This window comes from Somniosus microcephalus, chromosome 19 (assembly GCF_052327205.1).
Source record: "Somniosus microcephalus isolate GS21.2 chromosome 19, FLI_Smic_1.0, whole genome shotgun sequence".
Lineage (NCBI taxonomy): Eukaryota > Metazoa > Chordata > Chondrichthyes > Squaliformes > Somniosidae > Somniosus > Somniosus microcephalus.
The window spans coordinates 7,981,916-8,003,802 of NC_141005.1; the positions used below are offsets into that span (position 1 = coordinate 7,981,916).

Here is a 21,887-nt window from a genome sequence, read left to right on the forward strand (position 1 = left end):
TATAATATCTTAAAAATCCGTGCACAATTCCGATCAATCTTTTCCATCATAAATTCCTATGTCCATATTTATATTAGAAACCACCTATCATAGAATCATTGAAGCTTACGGCACAGAAGGCGGCCATTCGGCCTATCGTCTCTGTGCCGACCGACAAAGAGCTCTCCAGCCTAATCCCACTTTCCAGCTCTTGGTCCGTAGCCCGGTAGGTTACGGCACTTCAAGTGCATGTCCAAGCACTTTTTAAATGTGATGAGGGTCTCTGCCTCTACCACCCTTTCAGTTTTCCTCAATTCCCCTCTAATCCTTCTACCAGTTACTTTAAATCTGTGCCCCCTGGTTATTGACCTCTCTGCTAAGGGAAATAGGTCCTTCCTATCCACTCTAGGCCCCTCATAATTTTATACACAAATGTAAACGTGTCACGCTGTAATTGCACCCTCCTGCCAGTGGAGGCACTGTTGCTTTGCCACTGGTGGGAGGGTGTAATTACAGTGTGGACTGTACCACTTCAGGGAAGGGTAATGGCACTGATTGTTCTGCTGTTAACCCTCGCATCCCCGACTTTAATGCTTTGAGGTAACCCATTGTCACTGTAATTACAGCTTGTTCAGTGCTTTTTTATTTCCTGTCACATTTAAGAATCTTGTTTTTGATTTATAGGATTCTATAGAAGAAAAGAAAAAACTTATAAAGGAGCGTTTGGACCGGATATTTTTGATAAACGAGAGGCGGTGCTCTGTGGTGCCAGTCTATGGTACTGAACTGTTGGGAGTCTGCTTCTTGATTGGTGAATGTAGACTTACAAAGCCGAAACCCACCGTGAACTCCTGGCTTTCCTCTGGCTACGTGAACTGCTGCAACTTTCAGCAGTCAGTTAGTGACTCTCTTGCTGAGGTATCTTGGAAACGGACAGATTCTTTGTCACGGGCAATCCTATCCACGGATCAGAGGCAAGATAGTATGCAAGACAGCATTAAAAGGTGAACACTCTTATCGTGATAAGTTCCGACAGTTGGCGGTTAATTTTACAGTAGAGTCTCTATCGCCGCAGGAGGTACTGGCACACATCTTCCAATATATTAGGCCGTTGATAACCCGAGACATGGATTTCAGATTGGTGATGTCGTCTAAAGGTGGTGCTTTTTGCATTGCTTTGCAGGACCCGACTCAGCTTTACAATTCTGTGCCGTGAAGTCAACCTTAACCTAAAATTGATGTAACATTGATCCCATTTCCTGCATCCTGGATAGATTGCTAGTAGCATCATTTCAGTGTTTACAACTGGTGAAGAAAGCAAATAAAATTTTTATAAGAACATAACATAAGAATTAGGAGCAGGAGTCGGCCATTTGGTCCCTCGAGCCTGCTCCACCATTCAATAAGATCATGGCTGATCTTCAACCTCAACTGCACTATCCCCATATCCCTTGATTCCCTTAATATCCAAAAATCTATCGATCTCTGTCTTAAATATACTCAACGACTGAGCCTCCACAGCCCTCTGGGGTAGAATTCCAAGATTCACCACCCTCTGAGTGAAAAAATTTCTGCTCATCTCAGTCCTAAATGGCCGACCCCTTATTCTGAGACTGTGACCCCTGGTTCCAGACTCCCCAGCCAGGGAAACATCCTCCCTGCATCTACCCTGTCAAGCCCTGTAAGGATTTTATATGTTTCAATGTGATCACCCCTCATTCTTCTAAACTCTAGAGAATATAGGCCTAGTCTACTCAATCTCTCCTCATAGGACAATCCCCCATCCCAGGAACCAGTCAGGTGAACCTTCGTTGCACTCCCTCTAAGGCAAGTATATCCTTCCTTAGGTTTAGGATCTAAATCCATGGGGGGGGGGTGACCATAAGTTAAGAGGGTGGTGTTGAAAGTTATTGAGACTGTATCTGGCGCTTTGTTTCCAGTGTTAAGTCTCCATATTAAGATGTAGAGCTTTTGGAGGATTCCGCGTTCATACTGATTGCTGAACTGAGTAATCAGGAACGATCGTCCAAGTAAAGAAAACTTGCATTAATGTAGAACCTTTTACATTCTCAGAACATCCCAAAGCGCTTTACAGCCAATTAATTACTGTTAAAACACTCTCACTGTTGCTACGTAGGCAGACACAGCAGCTAATTTGCGCACAGCGAGGTCCCTGCCTCCCCCACCAAGTGGCAGTCAGATGAATGACCAGGCAATCTGTTTTGGTTAGAGTGCCAGCCGCGGCTCAGTGAGTAGCACTCTCGCCTTGTGGGTTCGAGCCTCACTCCAGAGACTTGAGCACAAAAATCCAGCCTGACACTCCAGTGCAGTATTGAGGCAGTGCCGCACTGTCAGAGGTGCCCGTCTTTTGGATGAGATGTTAATCTGAGTCTGCTCACTCAGGTGGATGTAAGATCCCGCGGCACTATTGTGAAGAAGAGCAGGGGGGAGATCTCCCCGGTGTCCTGGCCATTATTTATCCCTCAATCAACATCACTAAAACAGATTATCTGGTCATTATCACATCGCTGTTTGTGGGAGCTTGCTGTGCGCAAATTGGCTGCCGCGTTTCCTACATTACAACAGCGACTACACTTCAAACAGTACTTCATTGGCTATAAAGCGCTTTGGAACGTCCGGTGGTCATGAAAGGCGCTATAGAAATGCAAGTCTTCTCTTTTTTTGGTTGAGGGAGGAGTGTTGACCACGACACTGAGAGAATTCCGTTGTTCTTCGAGTAGTTCCATGGTATCTTTAACGTCCACTTGAACAGGCCAACTTGGATTAAGGATTCATCTGAACGGTGGCACCTCTGACAATGCAGCCCTCCGCGGGATTGCTTGGTGCGTAAACTTAGATTACATGCTCAAGTCCTGGAGTGGAGCTTGAACCTTCTGCCTCGGAGACTGCATTACCACATGGGACTTTACTCTCTGGTGAAGAGGAGGATGAGGAGAGAACTGATTTAGGTCTTCAAAATGTTCACAACAATGGGGGAGTTTGGACCCAGGCAAGTTCTTCTACAAGTTAAAGACTTTGAGCACTAGGGGGTACAGTTTTAAAGTTAAGAGTACCGTAAGAAAATAGGAAATTTAGGCAACAGTAATAAGGTGATGGAATTCGGCAGCAGTTGAGCACTGGAGTAGGAAACCATGGCAAGATTTAAACCAGGACTGGTTGGATTCCAGGATGAAGAGATCACTGTAAGGTACCTGATGAATGGTTTGAAGGGCTGGCTTGATGGACCAGTGGTCTACTCCTGGCCAGAACACTGCTATTGAGCTATGCACTATGAATATCAATAATTGGTTCAGAAATGATGTATTACATTGGAGGCCATTGGTGCTATTGGATTGTGTATGGTTTCTGTATGACCAGAAGCACCTTGAAAATAGCTGGGTAGTGTGTGAGTACAGCATAAAGAGACAAAAATATAATGAAGACCTCATCAAATTAAGCCTGGTGGTGACTGGGAGTGTAAAGATTTGGATGTTGCTGAACGAGGAGGGAACTGGTTGGTCTGTAAGCTGTTGCACCAGCAGTCCTGGTTCAGCAGACAACAGCAACTTGCATTTATAAACGTCGTAAAGGTCCCAAGGCGCTTCACAGTTGCATTATCAGACAAAATTTGACACCGAGCTGCACGAGCTATTGGGACAAGTGGCCAAAAGCTTGGTCAAAGAGGGAGGTTTTAAGGGGCATCTTAAAGGAGGAGAGAGAGGCGGAGAGGTTTAGGGAGGGAATTCCAGAGCTTAGGACCCAGGCAGCTGAAGGCACAGCCGCCAATGGTGGAGCGAATAAAATCTGGGATGCGCAAGAGGACAGAATTGGAGGAGCGCAGAGATCGCGGAGGGTTGTAGGGCCGGAGGAGGTTAGAGAGATAGGGAGGGGCGAGGCCATGGAGGGATTTGAACACAAGGATGGTTAACTCTGCAAAGCTTTACCAGTGGTGTTCTATGAAGGCTTTTTTAGTTTGGCACAGGACATGTAGGTGAAGCTGCAGTGTGTTTTAAACTCTTGCTGCAAGCACTCATGGTGTGGCTTAAAGGCGAGCAACTCTGGTGTTGCTGCTCCAGTCATAATCCTGCAGAAGACTTGACACCCTGGCCATATCGCTCCAATCTCGGAAGGAGGAGTCATTTAATTTTCCATTGTTTTGTTATTTACAGATTTGTAGAAAGCAAGTAATCCAGGTAAAAATCGTACCCAACACTCCGAAAGCAGCCGTGGTGGGAAGAAAGAGGGAAAGACCTTGCATTTGTATAGCGCCCTTCGTGGCCACAGGATGCCCTCAAGTTTCTCACTGCCAAAGAATTATTTTGGAAGTGTGGTTTCTGTTGTTACTTAGGCAAACGCAGTAGCCATTTTACGCATGGCAAGATCCCACAAACGGCAAATGAGAGAAATGACCAGTGAATCTGTTCTGCTGGCGTTGGCCAGGACACCAGGCGAATGCCTCTTCAAAAAAGAGTGACGTGGGATCTTTTTATGTCCACCTGAGCAGGCAGACAGGGTCCTGTTTTAATGCCTCATATGAAGGAAAGCATGTCCAACAGTACAGTGCTTCCTCAGCACTGCGCAGGAGGGTCAGCCTACTACTTAGTGTAATATGTGCATCTTGACTGCAAATGTAGATGAGTATTGGAAACAGAAAAGTGTCCACTTAAAAAGAGTAATTGTTAACTGTTGGTAAGATATGTCTTTCTTTCTGAAGGTATATCTCCTAACTATAAACGTTAATTGTGCATTGAGGGTTGAAGTTGAAATTCGTTGAACTAATTATCTGTCTTGAGTGTTACCATTTTATAATTTTTTTTATTCATGGGATGTGGGCGTCGCTGGCAAGGCCAGCATTTATTGCCCATCCCTAATTGCCCTTGAGAAGGTGGTGGTGAGCTGCCGCCTTGAACCGCTGCAGTCCGTGTGGTGAAGGTACTCCCACAGTGCTGTTAGGGAGGGTGTTCCAGGGTTTTGACCCAGCGACAATGAAGGATCAGCCGATATATTTCCAAGTCAGGATGGTGTGTGACTTGGAGGGGAACTTGGAGGTGGTGGTGTTCCCATGCGCCTGCTACCCTTGTCTTTCTAGGTGGAAGAGGTCGCGGGTTTGGGAGGTGCTGCCGAAGAAGCCTTGACGAGTTGCTGCAGTGCATCTTGTAGATGGTACACACTGCAGCCACGGTGCGCCGGTGGTGGAGGGAGTGAATGTTTAAGGTGGTGGATGGGGTGCCAATCAAGCGGGCTGCTTTGTCCTGGATGGTGTCGAGCTCCTTCAGTGTTGTTGGAGCTGCACTCATCCAGGCAAGTGGAGAGTATTCCATCACACTCCTGACTTGTGCCTGGTAGATGGTGGAAAGACTTTGGGGAGTCGGGAGGTGAGACACTCGCCGCAGGATACCCTGCCTCTGACCTGCTCTTGTAACCACGGTGTTTGTGGCTGCTCCAGTTAAGCTTTTGGTCAATTGCTAATGGCATTTTCTTTCAAAGCCCCCTTGATCAATGTCTCTATTTCAAAATGTGACAAAATACAGGTCTGAAGTCAAGTTTACTTTAGTTTCCATTTAGATTAGAGCCTGCTTCATTTTTTGCATTGAAACATTGTGTATTAAAAAATGTTGTGCCTTTTCTGTAGGGTTCACTGTGTTGTTCCAAATGTGGTGGCACCTCCGCCAAGTCTGTACACGTTTAACCCTCCGCCTCAGTACACGCACCGCATGCGACTATTTAAATCTAATCTTAAGAAGGAGCTGGCTCCGTACTCCCAACAGTTGCAGCAGGTTACGTCTACAACAATGCTACAGTTAACTGACCCGAGGCTTGTACAGTTTGACTCAGGTTAGTAAAGTAGATATATTTGTCGCTTCTGCAATGCAGTAGCTTGTTCTATAGATAGTGACCAATTTTCCCTGTAATTTTTTTGTGGCCGCGCGTCCCCTTTAATGGGCTGCATGGCCCCATTCAAAATACCGCGCATGCGCGGTTTTTCTATTTAAAATCCGGCAAGCCGACTGCGGGGGATCCCTGGAGCGCTGCGCAGCCGCTCAGCTTAAAGGAATCATTGACGGTGTTAATCCCTCTAGAGTTTGAGATGGGGATGTCGTTTCGTGCCATGCTGCGCACTTCGCCACAGCGTTGCCCATTTGTTTCCTTTTCGTATTAAATGTGCAGCCATTTGACAGAGTTGGGTGAGGGAGCCAAATTGGCGGATTTGAACTCGTGAGCGGGTTAGCAAGCAGTCGGCCAGCAGCAATGGGAGGCCCAGTCGATTTTAACGGGTGCCACTCATTAGTGTCCCGCTGGTCAACATCCAACAAGTACAACTTGCGAGTATATAGGGCCTTTAACGTATCAAAACGTCCCAAAGCGCTTCATTGTCAATAAAAACATTTTTGACTCCGAGCCACAAAAGGAGATATTAGGGCAGGTGACCAAACACTTGGTCAAAGAGGTAGGTTTTAAGGAACATCTTAAAGGAGGAGAGAGAGGCGGAGAGGTTTAGGGAGGGAATTCCAGAGCTCAGGGCCCAGGCAGCTGAAGGCACGGCCGCCAATGGTGGAGCAATGGAAATCGGGGATGCGCAAGAGGCCAGAATTGGAGGAGCGCAGCGATCTCGGCGGGTTCCAAAATGGCTCAGGAGTCGGCATAAGAACATAAGAAATAGGAGCAGGAAAAGACCATTCGGCCCCTCGAGCCTGCTCCTCCATTCAATGGAGTCATGGCTGATCATCGACCTCAACTCCACCTTCCCACCCAATCCCCATATCCCTTGGTTTCCTTAGTATCCAAAAATCTATCGATCTCAGTCTTGAATATACTCGGCCTGAGCATCCACAACTCTTGAGGTAGAGAATTCCAAAAATTCACAACCCTTTGAGTGAATGATTTCTCCTCATCTCAGTCCTAAATGGCCGACCCCTTATCCTGAGACTGTGACCCCTGGTTCTAGACTCTCCAACCAGGGGAAACAACCATTGTCATTGAAACGTATAAGCTTCTTGGAGGGTTTGACAGGGTAAATGCTGAGAGGTTGTTTCCGCTGGCTGGAGTGTCTAGAACTAGGGGGCATAGTCTCAGGATAAGGGGTCGGCCATTTAAGACCGAGATGAGGAGGAAGTTCTTCACTCAGAGGGTGGTGAATCTTTGGAATTCTCTGCCCCAGAGGGCTGTGGAGGCTCAGTCAATGAGTGTATTCAAGGCTGAGATCGACAGTGACCCCTGGTTCTAGACTCCCCAGCCAGGGGAAACGTCCTCCCTGCATCTACTCTGTCAAGCCCCTTAAGAATTTTATACGTTTCAATGAGTTCACCTCCTCCTAAACTCTGGGGAATATAGGCAGGCAGCATCTGCCCGGCCGAGCCCAGTGTTGGGTGGTCTGGGGAGGGGGTGGAGTCCGGGGCAGGGGAGCTCTGCACTTTGCCTGTGGGGCCGGAAGGAGCATGCCTTCTCCTCTGAGCCCCACAAAGGAAATACATACGCTGACCTTGAACAGCCCCATCTCCCGATGATCAGACTTGGGCCTGCGCCAGCCTGGTGGGAAAACCCCAGCCGCTTCCCCGGTCAGACCAACGTCAAAGTGGCAGTCGGGATGCCAGCGGACAAGGGGAGGGGCTTAAAATATCCCCCTGAATCTCAGATTAATTGGGAAAGTCCGTCACTGGATTGGAATGAGAGCAATTGTCATAGAGTCAGAGTTTTACAGCACAGAAAGAGGCCCTTCGGCCCATCGTGTCTGCGCCGCCCATCCATCCCTGTCCAGTCTAATCCCATTTTCCAGCATTTGGTCCATAGCCTTGTATGCAATGGCATTTCAAGTGCTCATCCAAATGCTTCTTGAATGTTGTGAGGGTTCCTGCCTCTACCACCCTTTCAGGCAGTGAGTTCCAGATTCCAACCACCCTCTGGGTGAAAAAGTTCCTCCTCAAATCCCCTCTAAATCTCCTGCCCCTTACCCTGAATCTATGCCCCCTTGTTATTGACCCCCCTACTAAGGGGAAAAGTTCCTCTTTATCTACCCTATCTATGCCCCTCATCATTTTGTACACCTCAATCAGGTCCCCCCTCAGCCTTCTTTGCTCCAAGGAAAACAACCCCAGCCTGTTTAGTCTTTCTTCAAAGCTGAGGCGCTCCATCCCAGGTAACATCCTGGTGAATCTTCTCTGCACCCTCTCCAAAGCAATCACATCCTTCCTATAGTGAGGCGACCAGAACTGCACACAGTACTCCAGCTGTGGCCTCACCAGCGTTTTGTACAGCTCCATCATAACCTCCCTGCTCTTATATTCTATGCCTCGGCTAATGAAGGCAAGTATCCCATATGCCTTTTTAACCACCTTATCTACCTGTTCCGCTGCCTTCAGGGATCCATGTACATGTACACCAAGGTCCCTCTGACCCTCTGTACTTCCTAGGGTCCTACCACTCATTGTGTATTCCCTTGCCTTATTTGTCCGTCCAAAATGCATCACCTCGCACTTTTCAAGGTTAAATTCCATTTGCCACTTTTCCGCCCATCTGACCAACCCGTTTATATCGTCCTGTAGCCTGAGGCTTTCCTCCTCGCAATTTACCACCCCACCAATTTTCGTGCAGGGTTTAAATTTCATTCCGTTGTATCTTTACTCAGGGAAATTGGAGGCACTGGCTGTTCTGCTTCATAAATTGAAATCGGAAAGGCGCCGAGTGTTAATATTCACACAAATGGTTCAAATGCTGGACATTCTGGAGAGTTTCCTGGACTACCACAGTTTTGCTTTTGTGAGAGTTGATGGTAACGTTCATCTTAATCAGCGACAGGTATGCTTTTATTTTAAATAAATATATATTCCTTGAAATCCTGGTCCCTGTTTCTAATATTGGCTCCATTAGTTCGGGGTTAAACTCCTGCAGTAGCTTGTTTTCTTTCATATACAAGAAACTTTCTTTTATCCGGCACGGACGGGACCGACGTGGTGCCGGTTCATCAAAAATTCCGGATAACCGAACGCTATAGTAAAAGATACGGAGCTGAGAGCTCCGTATAAAGCAACAAACCGTGCTTCAGAACAATGGGCACAAGTTGCAAGCGTCTCTGTAGCTTAGCAACAGCTGCAGCTACACCCTTGCACAGCAACAAATGGAGTAAAAAAAAGTAATAAGTTACCTGAACCTACTCCTGAATTTTGCCAGTTAACCGACATTTCCGGTTATTTAGGGGCCGGTTAATCGAAAGTTTCCTGTAGCTGAAGCAGTCTTCCTTCCCCCCCAGCCTTACTACAGGCACAGTAAAACTCGTATTGTGCACTGTCATTGTCCTGGGGGTAGATTAAAAAGCCTTTTTCCCTCCCCAGCAGGAATTATTGCAATATTCTCTGGGGCCTATAGAATGGGCTGACAACAGTTTAATCCACAAATGCCTCGCATGTGTAAAATATTTTAAAGGGGGTAAGTGCTTTTGACTCATGTTTGCAAAATGTATAGAATGGCAGAATTCAGCAGTGAATTGTTACAGGTGTGAAGGCCTAGTGGTGCTGGACTGTCAACTCCGAGGTCATGAGTTTAAATCCCATCGTGGCAAGTTGTGAAACTGAATTCAATAAAGCTGGTAATTTGTGGGCTGGCTCCAGACAAAATGACCATTGGAGCTGCCGGATTGTTGTAAAAACCCAACTGGTTCACAAATGTCTTTCAGGGAGGGGAACCAGCCCACCCCTACCCAGCTGGCCTACACGTGGCTCCAGTCCCACACTACATGGGTGACTCTTCATGCCCTCGGGGTAATTAGGGATGGGACAATAAATGCCAGCGTCACCCACATCCCAAGGAAAAAATACATTAAAAAATGGACAGGTGATTAAGAAAGGACTTTTATTAATGCGCTTCTATTTCACAACCTCAGGACATCCCAAATCATTTTACAGCCAATGAAGTACTTTTGAAGTGTCACTGCTGAATGCTCCCACAAACAGCAATGTGATAATGACCAGATAATCTGTTTTAGTGATGTTGGTTGAGGGATAAATATTGGCCCCAGGACACCGGGGAGAACTCCCCATCTCCTCTTCAAATAGTGCCACGGGATGATCTGAGCGGGTAGACGCGGCCTCGGTTTAACGTCTCATCCGAAAGACGGCACCTTCGACAGTGCAGCACTCCCTCGGTACTGGCCCTGGAGTAATTGAAGCTATTATTAGAAATCCCCATTCTGTAGCTGCCATTGAAGGTCGATTCCTAATGGGGAGCAGCGCTCGCAGGAAGCAGCGCTCGAGGAATCTCAACAACTACTACGGGTGCGCACCCCATGGTTTCCTGTCCATTTATTTTAATGTGTGGAAACTCGCGGGCTGCGTGCCTGCAATTTACCCGAGCTATGCTACCTGGCCACACCGGAGTACGGAATCCACTCCCCTTTTTAATCTGAGTCAGCCGGGTGTGTAATGTGTGCGCGGCGCTGTCCAATCCTTGTGAACTTTCTCTTTACAGGCGCTGATGAAACTTTTTAATACAGATAAACGCATCTTCTGTGCCATCCTTTCCACCCGCGGTGGTGCTGCGGGGGTTAATCTCATAGATGCCGATACCGTTATAGTGTACGACAGTGACTTGAACCCAACCCTGGATTCACAGGTCCAGGAATGGTGTGACAGAATCGGGAAGTGTAAAGATATCCATATATACAGGTATTGTAACCTTGTGTGAAAATTACTCTTGTTTAGCAATGTGAATAGCGTACACTGGGTCACTACATTGGTCATGTGTAGAGCTCGCATTGGATAGAGCTTTTATGACATTCACTTGGGATTGTATCAGAGCAATAGTTTTCCAATTGGGCTCCCAGATCCTAACAACTTGCATTTATATAGCGCCTTTAACGTAGTAAAACGTCCCAAGGCGCTTCATAGGAGCGATTATCAAGCAAAATTTGACACTGAACCACATAAGCTATTAGGGCAGATGACCAAAAGCTTGGTCAGAGGTAGGTTTTAAGGAGTGTCTTATAAGCGATCCATGAGATTATTATAAGAACATAAGAAATAGGAGCAGGAGTCGGCCATTCGGCCCCTCGAGCCTGCTCCGCCATTCAAGAAGATCGTGGCTGATCTTCTACCTCAACTCCACTTTCCTGCACTATCCCCATATCGCTTGATTCCCTTAATATTCAAAAATCTAGCGATCTCTGTCTTTGTTGACTTGCACATCATTTTAATTGCTGTACACTAATATTTTTTAAGCTTTCTGCAGTAATGACTTTCTTTTGAGTAGCCAGCATTGTCTTTTTGGGGGGGGGGGGGGGGTGGGGATAGTACAGGAGCCCCCAGGAGTTTGTCATTCCTTGCAGAGGTCCTGCCCCTCCCACAGGAAACTACTACAGGTAGACTACCCTTTATCCGGACTTCCGAAAACCGAAACCCTCTAAAAACCGAAGGTTTTTTCGTTCAGCGTAAGTCGTGCGTACGACTTACGCTGAACGAAAAAACCTTCGGTTTTTAGAGGGTTCCGGTTGCGGAAGTTCGGATAAAGGGTAAGTCGTGCGCACGACCCCCCGCCGACCCCCCCGCCAGCCCCGACAACCGCCGACCCCCCCGGCGGCCCCGACAACCGCCGGCCCCGACAACCGCCAGCCCCGACAACCGCCGGCGGACCCCGCCGGCCCCGACAACCGCCGACCCCGCCAGCCCCGACAACCGCCAGCCCCGACAACCGCCGGCCCCGACAACCGCCGGCCCCGACAACCGCCGACCCCCCCGCCAGCCCCGACAACCGCCGGCCCCGACAACCGCCGACCCCCCCCCCCCCCCCCCCCCCCCCCCCGCGGACCCCGACAACCGCCGACCCCGCCAGCCCCGACAACCGCCGACCCCCCCGCGGACCCCGACAACCGCCGACCCCGACAACCGCGGACCCCGCCAGCCCCGACAACCGCCGGCCCCCCCGCCAGCCCCGACAACCGCCGACCCCCCCCGCCGGCCCCGCCAGCCCCGACAACCGCCGACCCCCGCCGGCCCCGACCCCCGCCGACCCCGACTGACTTACGCTGAGCGTCAGCGTAAGTCGTGCGCACGACCCCCCGCCGACACCCCCGCCGACCCACCTTCCGAAATCCGAAATTCTCCTTTATCCGAAACTCGGCTGGTCCCGAGGTTTTCGGATAAAGGATAGTCTACCTGTACTACATAGGCTGAGGTCATACACCTGTTAACGTGCTGTGTGGGGTCACTGGTACGAAGCCTAAACAACGATCCGATTTTTCCAAATACTTTCCGCTCCCATATAAACTGACGCATGACCTCAATTTTAATCTAACCTGGAATTACATTTTTTTTCAGTCAAGCATTGGATTTGTTTTTTTTTTTTTAAAACTCTCGCAAAATGAGGGAGTTCACTATCATGCTGAAATTACAGCACTTTAAAAATGTGGCTGTGCTTTACAGTGAGGCAAAATATCCTTTTTTTAAATGAGTACATTTATTAAAATATTACCAAAAAAACCTGCATTTTATTCAGCACCTAGTGTTCAAAGTTTCTTGCAGCCAAATGAATGACTTTTGAGGTTCAGTAACTATCGTTCTGTATGCAAACACTGCAACCAATTTGCACACAGCAAGGCCCAACAAATGTGAGATGAGTGACGAACAAACCTTTTTTTTTTGGTTGAGATAGTTGAGGGAAGGATGTTTGTTGGTCAGGACATCTGGAGGGCTCCCTGTGCCGTGGGATGTTTAACGTCCTCTTCTGTTTATTATCTCATCTGAAAGACGGCACCTCCATCATTGCAGCGTTCCATAGAAACATAGAAGATAGGAGCAGGAGTAGGCCATTCGGCCGTTCGAGCCTGCTCCGCCATTCAATGAGATCATGGCTGATCATCCAAATTCAGTACCCTGTCCCTGCCTTCTCCCCATATCCTCTGATCCCTTTAGCTTTAAGAAATATATCCAACTCTTTCTTGAATATATTTAATGAACTGGCCTCCACCGCCCTCTGTGGCAAAGAATTCCACAGGTTCACCACTCTCTGGGTGAAGAAATTCCTCCTCATTTCAGTCCTAAATGTCCTACCCCTTATCCTTAGACTATGACCCCTGGTTCTGGACTCCCCGACCATCGGGAACATCCTTACAGCATCTAGCCTGTCCAGGCCTGACAGAATTTTATAAGTTTCGATGAGATCCCCTCTCAATCTTCTAAACTCCAGTGAGTATAAGCCCAATCGACACAATCTCTCCTCATACATCATTCCTGCCATCCCAGGTATCAGCCTGGTGAATCTTCGCTGCACTCCTTCCATGGCAAGAACGTCCTCCCTCCGTTCAATACATCCATGGATCCTGAGAGAAATGGGGGGGGGGGTGGGGGGAGGTTTGGGAGAGAAATAGCGGAGGCCCTAGAAATTATATTTTGGGGTTCTATTGAGAGTGGATGTGTGCTGGAGGACTGGGGGGTGGCCAATATAATACCATTTTCAAAAAGGGAGACAGAGTAAAGCGGGTTGTTGCAGGCTATTTAGTTTAATATCTGTGGTAATGAAAATTTTGGAATTTTTACTTATCGATGCAATTACTAAATATCTAGATGAAGAGAAAATAATTAGAAACTGCCAACACTAACTTCAGAAAGGAAGATCCAGCCTAAAGAACCTGTACTTTGAGGAGGCGGCAGATATGGTGGGTGGGGGAAATGCAGTGGATGCGGTGTGCCTGGACCTTCAGAAAACTTTCAACAAAGTACTACTCAGGAGGCTGTTAAGAGAAAACTAAAGAACTTAGACTTATCGGGGAATGGTAACAAATTGGATTATAAACTAGTTAGAAGGGAGGAAACAAAATGTAAGAGTTAAGGGCTTAAAAGCAGCACCTCAAATGAATAAGGCCATTTTAAAAAAAGGTAATGGAATACTGGATTTTATGGCAAGAGGTAAAGAGTATAAGGGGAAAAATTCAGTATCGCCCGTTTGGGGCGCCATTATCGGCTGTGCGCAAAGTTTAGCGCCTGGTGCTGATTATCACCTCCGACAGCAAACTTGGCTTCTATCGCCCCTGGAGGTGATTGGCGCGCTAAATCAGGCGCTTCACACCTGTCTTAAGGCACAAAGGCCGAGGAGCGAGGCGCTACCTCAGAGCGCTGGCGAAGCAAGGAAGGGTAAATCAAAATGAACCTGCAAAGCGCTGCTCAGTACCCAAAACTCCTTCACACAGCGATGAATCTCTCCAGAAGTCTCTCTCTCAGAATGCGTGGTGCAAAAATGTCACAGACAAAAAAAGGCAGGAAGCGGTCGCCTTTAAATAGCACTCCCCCAGTCCCTTTCTGACTGCAAAACGCTCCCCTCAACCTGTCGTTGCTAGCGTCAGGCGGTAAGGCAGGGGGCGCCACTCAATGTCCGGCCTGGGGCGCTACCGGGGCGGTGCGCACTCGACTGACGTCACGATCTGCCGGCGCAGGAGATCGTGGCGGTAGTGTTTAGCGCCGCCGCAAAATGTCTAGTTAATTTCACGAGCGGCGCAAACATCGTCGCGCCCGGGCGCTAGTTGCTTTGCGCCCCATTAGTGCCCTCTTAAGGCGCTAACGGGAGGCGCAAACAACTGAATTTCCCCCCCTAAAAGTCCAGATGTAATGGTGAATCTACACAACCATAGTGCGGTTACAGTTGGAGTGCTATGGGCAGTTTTGGGCTCCATGCTATAGGGAGGGTGTTGAGGCAATAGAGAGAGGGTACAGTGCAGATTCACTAGGGTGCTGTCAGGTCTGAGGAAATACAAATACGAAGAAAGACTTGGAAAAATTGGGGCTGTTTTCAATATGGAGGTAATTCTTTGTGAAAACCCCAGAGATCGGGAGTTCAGATCCACCAGTGCAAGTTGTAAGATTGAGTTCACAGAATCTGCTAACTTGTGGGCTGGTAAAGGTCCTGCTAATGTTCTGTTATGTCCTTCAGGGATGTGAGCCTGCTACCCCTACCCAGCCTGGCCTCTACATGACTCCAGTCCCACACTACACGGTTGATGCTCTGAAGTGCACCAGCAAGCCACTCAGTTGTACAACCATTTGTTTCAAGAAGCCCCACCACCACCATCAGGGTAACTAGGGATGGGCAGTAAATGCAGCCTTGTCACATCCTGAGAGCAAATTTTTTTGTTGTTGAATGACCTGCCTTCAAATTTGTAAAGATAAATTTAAAATATGTAACCAGCCACTTTGTAGAGTATTTTTTGGAGCCTCTAACTCACTTTCCTATTTACATCTCTGCTGCAGACTAGTTATCGGCAATTCCATCGAGGAGAAACTTCTCAAGAATGGTACAAAGAATTTGATCAGGGACGTGGCTTCACATGGGAGCAACTATTGCACAGCATACTTACAGCAGGTATTTGTCCCCAGTATGACCGCTGTTACAGAAAGAACCGGTGAGAGTCTGAACATTTCCTAGCGTTTTGAGAAAAACCATCCTGGGAAAAGTGGAGGAGAAATTAGGACCAATTTAGCGAGCGTGCAATTTGTGTTATTGGGTGCTTCCTCTAACGGAGTCGCTTCTGCTCGGAATCACTTACTAGACGTTGTTTTCCGTTTCACACACTTTTCCTGCAATGAGTTGAAGCTGACAATTCATCATGATCACTGTCCCTGTGTCCCTGGTTAATGGGCTGACGAGTGATGTGCAATAAAACACAAGAGTTCCTTTCCCTAATATGGAAAACCCTGCTGTGGTGTGACCTCTCATTTTGCATCCAGCTAGAAACTGATGCAATTCCTCATATTTGAGGCTGGCAAAACTGTGTGCTAGACAACATAAGGACCCAAACCTATGGCTTCTGGACTGTAAACCCAATCTCTTGATGTTTCTGGGTCCATGCTGTTATGTATTTGACCTGGAGTTGGAACAGATGCACAGAATGCAGTAGCCTTTCACACATCATTACTCTGATGCATTTTTCTCTCAGTTTATCTATAATCGGTTAATCTGCATGGAAGAAAGATTTCACGACCTCAGGACATCCCAAAGTGCTTTGTAGCCAGCAAAGTACTTTTGAAGTGTAGCCACTGTTGCAATGTAGGGAAACACAGCAACCAATTTGCGCACAGCAAGGTCCCACAGACAGCAATGAGATAAATGACCAGATCACCTGTTGGTCGAGGGATAAATATTGACCAGGACACCGCGGGGAACTCCCCTGCTCCTCTTCGAATAGTGGCCGTGGGATCTTTTACGTCCACCTGAGAGGGCAGATGGGGCCTCGGTTTAACGTCTCGTCCGAGAGACGGCACCTCCGACAGTGCAGCACTCCCTTCGTACTGCACTGGGAGTGTCGGCCTGAATTTATATGCTTGAGCCTTAATTGGGGCTTGAACCCGCAACCTTCTGACTCCGAGGTGAGAGTATTACCACTGAACCACGGCTGATGGCCGCTTAAACCAAAAGGTGATTGTGCTCTGTCCCAGTTGAATTTTCGTTCAAGTTTGCAGTGATTGTGTCTCGCTGTCATTATCGTCCATCATGGACATTGCTGTGAAACAAGCTCATCAACCAAGTTTACATGGAGTAGGGTGGGAGGAGGCTCATGTGGCACAAACACTGGCATAGATCAGTTGGGCTGAATGGCCTGTTTCTGTGCTGCACATTCTAACGACGACTGACCTAACACTTAGAGTGTGTGTGTGTGCGAAAGAAGTGACGTCAAGGGTGACATGAATCTTGTCATTCTTGTGGAAATGACTTATGAAATGATACTGGGCGGCCTGCTGGTGGCGCTGTCCAGGGAGAGTATAAATACTCGGGCACGGGTCCAGCTTGCTCAGGACATTCTTTAACAGGAACTAGTGAAGGACACAACTAGATCTCCATGTTGAAAAACAGTTGATTAAAGCCTTGTTTAATACTCATACGAAGTGCCTAGTAGTTTTCTTATGTCAAAGGGTGTATTGCCACCTCAAAAGTTTAGGTGACAGTCGTAATCTTCTCACGCTGACTGTTTTCCATATTATCGTTAAGATTACTGTGTTGTAATTGCTCGGTTATTCTCCATCTAACCTATCCAGTTGTTCCCGGACTTTTTACGATCAGTGAAAACTGTTTGTTTGATGTTTTGTTGCAGCAAACAGTCCGTGACCTGTTTGAAATCCCTGCTTTTGTGGGCGAGTCTTCGTTGAAGCTGAAGGCGGAGGAGTTTGTCGTGCTCTCCCAGGTGCCATCCTTAGCAAACCAGATCTCGCCGAAGGAGACCAAACCCTTCTTGGAGGTATTGGAACCCATTTACAGCTGGTTTTATAATATACTTGCTGCTGTTTTCTCGCACACGTATTGTTCAATGTACGTCGTTTGACAGCGCTCCGGTGACGCGCCTTATGACATTTCACTACATTGAAGGCACTATATAACTGCCAGTTGTTGTAGATTGACCAGTAAACTGAGTGGTCTTGAATTTGCAGTCGGAGGCTTCCCGCGGGGAAATGTCTCCGATCCGCAAATGAAATGCCCGCATACCTGGGGATCCACGGAGACATAGAAAAACATAGAAACATAGAAGGTAGGAGCAGGAGTAGGCCATTTGGCCCCTCGAGCCTGCTCCGCCATTCAATGAGATCATGGCTGATCATCCAAACTCAGTACCCTGTCCCTGCCTTCTCCCCATATCCCTTGATCCCTTTAGCCTTAAGAAATATATCTAACTCCTTCTTGAATATATTTAATGAATTGGCCTCAACTGCCTTCTGTGGTAGAGAATTGCACAGGTTCACCATTCTCTGGGTGAAGAAATTCCTCCTCATCTCAGCCCTAAATGGCTTACCCCTTATCCTTAGACTGTGACCACTGGTTCTGGACTCCCCCGCCATCGGGAACATCCTTCCTGCATCTAGTCTGTCTAGTCCTGTCAGAATTTTATAAGTTTCAGTGAGATCTCCTCTCATTCTTCTAAACTCCAGCGAGTATAAGCCCAATCGACCCAATCTCTCCTCATACGTCATTCCTGCCATCCCAGGTATCAGTCTGGTGAATCTTCGCTGCACTCCCTCCATGGCAAGAACATCCTTCCTCAGATAAGGCGACCAAAACTGCACACAATACTCAAGGTGTGGTCTCACCAAGGTCCTGTACAACTGCAGCAAGACATCCTTGCTCCTGTACTCGAATCCTCTCGCTACGAAGGCCAACATACCATTTGCCTTCTTAACCGCCTGCTGCACCTGCATGCTTACCTTCAGCGACTGGTGCACAAGGACACCCAGGTCTCATTGCACTTCCCCTTCGCCCAATCTATTGCCGTTCAGATAATCTGCCTTCCTGTTTTTGCCACCAAAGTGGATAACCTCGCATTTATCCACATTATACTGCATCTGTCATGCATCTGCCCAATCACCCAACCTGTCCAAATCATACTGGAGTTTCTCGGCATCCTCCTCACAGCACACACGCCCACCCAGCTTTGTGTCGTCTGCAAACTTGGAGATATTACATCTAGTTCCCTCGTCTAGATCATTAATATACATTGTGAATAGCTGGGGTCCAAGGACCGATCCCTGCGGTACCCCACTAGTCACTGCCTGCCACTCGGAAAACGAGACTCGTGGTCCTGGGGCTCTCCGGGTACCCGAGGGCAGAGGCCCACGTATCGCGGGCGCATGCAGTTCGCAAACGCCCCTCGGATCACGTGGGCCGGACCAACGAATGTACAAAGGGAATCCCCATTCATACTCGAGGGGATTCCGTATGTACAGAAACCCCGTAAGTATGAATGGGAATACCCCAAAAAATACACCTAGACATCAAATAAATTTTTTAAAAATCACATTTAAAATTAATTAAAATGGCATTTAATTAAATATTTAAAACAAAAATTAAATTTTTTGAAAAATAAATTTACATGTTTTAAAGGGACTAAAAATAAACTTGCCAAGTTTTTAAATGTATAAATTATTGATGATTTTATTTTTCTGTTTTTTAAAACTTTTACGCTGGTACGAGCGGGCCTTACCCCTGCTTTTACCAGGCGTAAGAATTTCACGGGCATTCGCTGGGCAGAAGTTGGGAAAATAGTCCAACTCTCCACCTGCGGAGGCCCTTTTCCCGGGGATGCGGAGGATCTGTCGAGAGAATTCTTGACAGATCGCAAGTTCCGGGTTTTCGCGCATGCCTAAACCCGGAACTTGCGCGGCCCCTACCGGCGGGGGCGCACCTCGTACCCACCCGTGGGGGCGCACCTCGTACCCACCCGTAGGGGCATCAAATTACGGCCCAATGTTGCTTTGCTGAAAAGCAGGCACAGTTTGACCACAAGGTGATGCTGTTGCTACGTGTTTAGAATAAACAGTGTATGTTCCCCTCCCCAATAGGAGATTGAGATTCTCCGAGCAGAAATTCAGCTTTATTTTTCTTCTTCCACATTTTATCTCAAGAAACCAAACATTATTAAAAAAGCAGGAAGAAGGAAACAGGGTAAACATTTAGCAAGGTATATAAAAAAATAAAAAAAAAATTCAAATTGAAAATTTTCAAAAACAGTTTTAGAACTCATAGATGTATTTAAGGGGTAGCCAACTAAGTGCATGAGGGAGAAAGCACATGAATAGAAGGATAGGAAGTAAATAGAATGGGGTGAGGCTTGTGTGGAGCATAGACGTGTTGGGCCGAATGGCTTGTCTCTGTGCTGTAAATGCTATGTCATTCTACAAGGAAGAGGTGGTAGCCTAGTTTTCACCAGTGTCCCCATTGAGCTGCGCGACGGTCTGGAGGTGCCGCGCAGGCTGCTCACCGGCAACAAACCGCGCACGCGCGAAAATTTGAGCCGCGGAGCCTGCACCCAAAAAAAAGTTAGAGGGAAAGTTGGTTTTCATGCTGGTATAGTGTTGACTATATTCAGCATGGCATTTAAAAAAAGGTACACTTGGCTGCCTGAGTGTGCATAGCCGTGTAATGGGCACACCGGGGAATCAAGGGATATGGGGATCGGGTGGGAAGGTGGAGTTGACTGGCGGCGCAGGCTCGAGGGACCATATGGCCTACTCCTGCTCCTATTTATGTTCTTACACAGGCCATCCCACCCAGTCCAGAAATCCAGCTCCCTAATGCCCCAAAGCAATATGACGGGAAAACTGCACTTGGCCATGAGCGCCTTTTTTAATGGAACCTTCTTCAGTAGAAAATGTGCCTTTTAATAAAATACTGCTTAACTGTTTTGCAAAGGCTCTGAACAGCATTGAGCAGGAAAGCGGCGATCACACAAAATTGGGACAGATGGCGAGGACAGAGCTGAGGGAAGGTGCTGACAAGCCCACGGAGAAGCGCAGGTGTGTGAGCTATGAAGAGCCTGCGCACCTGGACGGATTGGCCGCGCTCGTTGAGCAGGTGAATTTTTTTTGTTTTTATAAGGTTTGCTTCTTAACCTGTGTTCATGGAACTGCACTGAAGGTGGCTGTTCAGCTCATCATGCCTGTACTGACTCTTTGAAAGAGCTGTACAATTCGGCCCCACTCCCCCCTGCTCTTTCCCCATAGCCCAACAAATTTTTCCTTCACCTGTGTTTGTCGCACAGTGGCGTTTGGAAGGATTTGGATAAATCTGGAACGTCTGAGGAATTTGTCTTTGTGGGCCGCAGATCAAGTTTAAAGCCACTTTCCCGTTAATTCCCATATATCTTGGATTGCTGATATTTAACAGGTAAACTTCAGTTCATCCAAAACTCTGCTGCACATAACCTAATTCGCACCAAGTCCCGTTCACGCATCTTCCCTGTGCCTGCTGACCTACATTGGCTCCCAGTCCGGCAACTCTCATCCTTGTTTTGAAATCCCTCCATGGCCTCACCCCTCCCTATCTCTGTAACCTCCTCCAGCCCAACAACCGCCTGAGATCTCTGTGCTCCTCCAATTCTGGCCTCTTGCACATCCCCAATTTTAATCGCTCCACCATTGGCGGCCGTGCCTTCAGCTGCCTGGGCCCTAAGCTCTGGAATTCCCTCCCGAAACCTCACCGCCTCCTCCTTTTAAGACGCTTCTTAAAATGAACCTCTGTGACAACCTGTCCTGATAGCACCTTGTGTGACTGTGGTATCAAATTGTGTCTGATGATCACTCCTATGAAGCACCATGGGATGTTTTAGTGCGTTAAGGGCGTGTATAAATACAAGTTGTCTCTGTTGTGTCCGTCAGTAGTAAGACACCAGACTGCAGGAGAACGGTACAACAGGTGTTTACTCAACGTGGCTCACTCTGGAACTGAACTGTACAGATTACTACTCAGTGCTATATACAGGTGTGGTCACTACCGGTACTACAGTATACATGAGCTGTAAAAAGTAGTTCCTCCCTTAAAGGTATATACATTACAATTCCTCCCCTTTTAGATTAACAGTACCATAACACTCATTTAACAATTAAATATCAAACTAATTACAATTAACACTTTTAACATACAACGTTAGCTGAAAATAGTCCATTTATATATTCAGTCTTTGGGGAGGCTTCCTGATCCTTTCTGGATAGCGCCTTTCCCGAGTGTCTCGCTCTTGGTGCAGAGGCAATTCTGGCACCCTGTCGTCGGTTGGGTCATCAGCTTCCGATGCTACTGTCTCTGGGGTAGATGCGACCTGTACGTCGGGTTCCTCACCAGGTACGTATGAGCGAGGCATGGGGTTGACTTGTTCCTGTGACTCTAGGATCTGGTCAGCATGGCGTCTCACGATGTTCTCCCCAACGTCCACTGTGTACATTAGTGGGCCCTGCCGTGTGCATATCGTTCCTGGCTGCCATTTTTCTGTTCGGTAGTCGCGGGCCAAGACTGGTTGGCTTCTCATGGATGTGCTGGAATTGCTTACTCTCAACATCTCTTCGTACGTTTGGTCTGAGCAAATCCAGGTGAGATCTTAACCTTCGGTTAAAGAACATCATGGCCGGGGCCTGGTTGGTGACTGCATGTGTCGCATTCCGGTAGGCGAACAGGAAATT

The 21,887-nt window shown here is 47.7% G+C and overlaps 1 protein-coding gene and 1 non-coding gene across 10 annotated transcripts in view; both read left to right on the forward strand.

The window, feature by feature from the left end:
• Nucleotides 1–21,887, forward strand: part of ep400 (E1A binding protein p400) — a 164,821-nt gene that overhangs the window by 92,577 nt on the left and 50,357 nt on the right. For all 9 annotated transcript variants that reach the window (XM_086011917.1, XM_086011920.1, XM_086011919.1 and 6 more), the window contains 7 exons: nucleotides 664–983; nucleotides 5,612–5,814; nucleotides 8,603–8,772; nucleotides 10,438–10,634; nucleotides 15,204–15,315; nucleotides 17,042–17,185; nucleotides 20,128–20,289. In XM_086011917.1, the coding sequence (XP_085868043.1) occupies nucleotides 664–983; nucleotides 5,612–5,814; nucleotides 8,603–8,772; nucleotides 10,438–10,634; nucleotides 15,204–15,315; nucleotides 17,042–17,185; nucleotides 20,128–20,289 (1,308 nt within the window). The remainder of the gene's footprint in view (nucleotides 1–663; nucleotides 984–5,611; nucleotides 5,815–8,602; nucleotides 8,773–10,437; nucleotides 10,635–15,203; nucleotides 15,316–17,041; nucleotides 17,186–20,127; nucleotides 20,290–21,887) is intronic.
• LOC147103532 (small nucleolar RNA SNORA49) lies at nucleotides 9,215–9,353 on the forward strand. Its single transcript, XR_015072425.1, has one exon. It is a non-coding gene; the product is annotated as a small nucleolar RNA SNORA49 (small nucleolar RNA).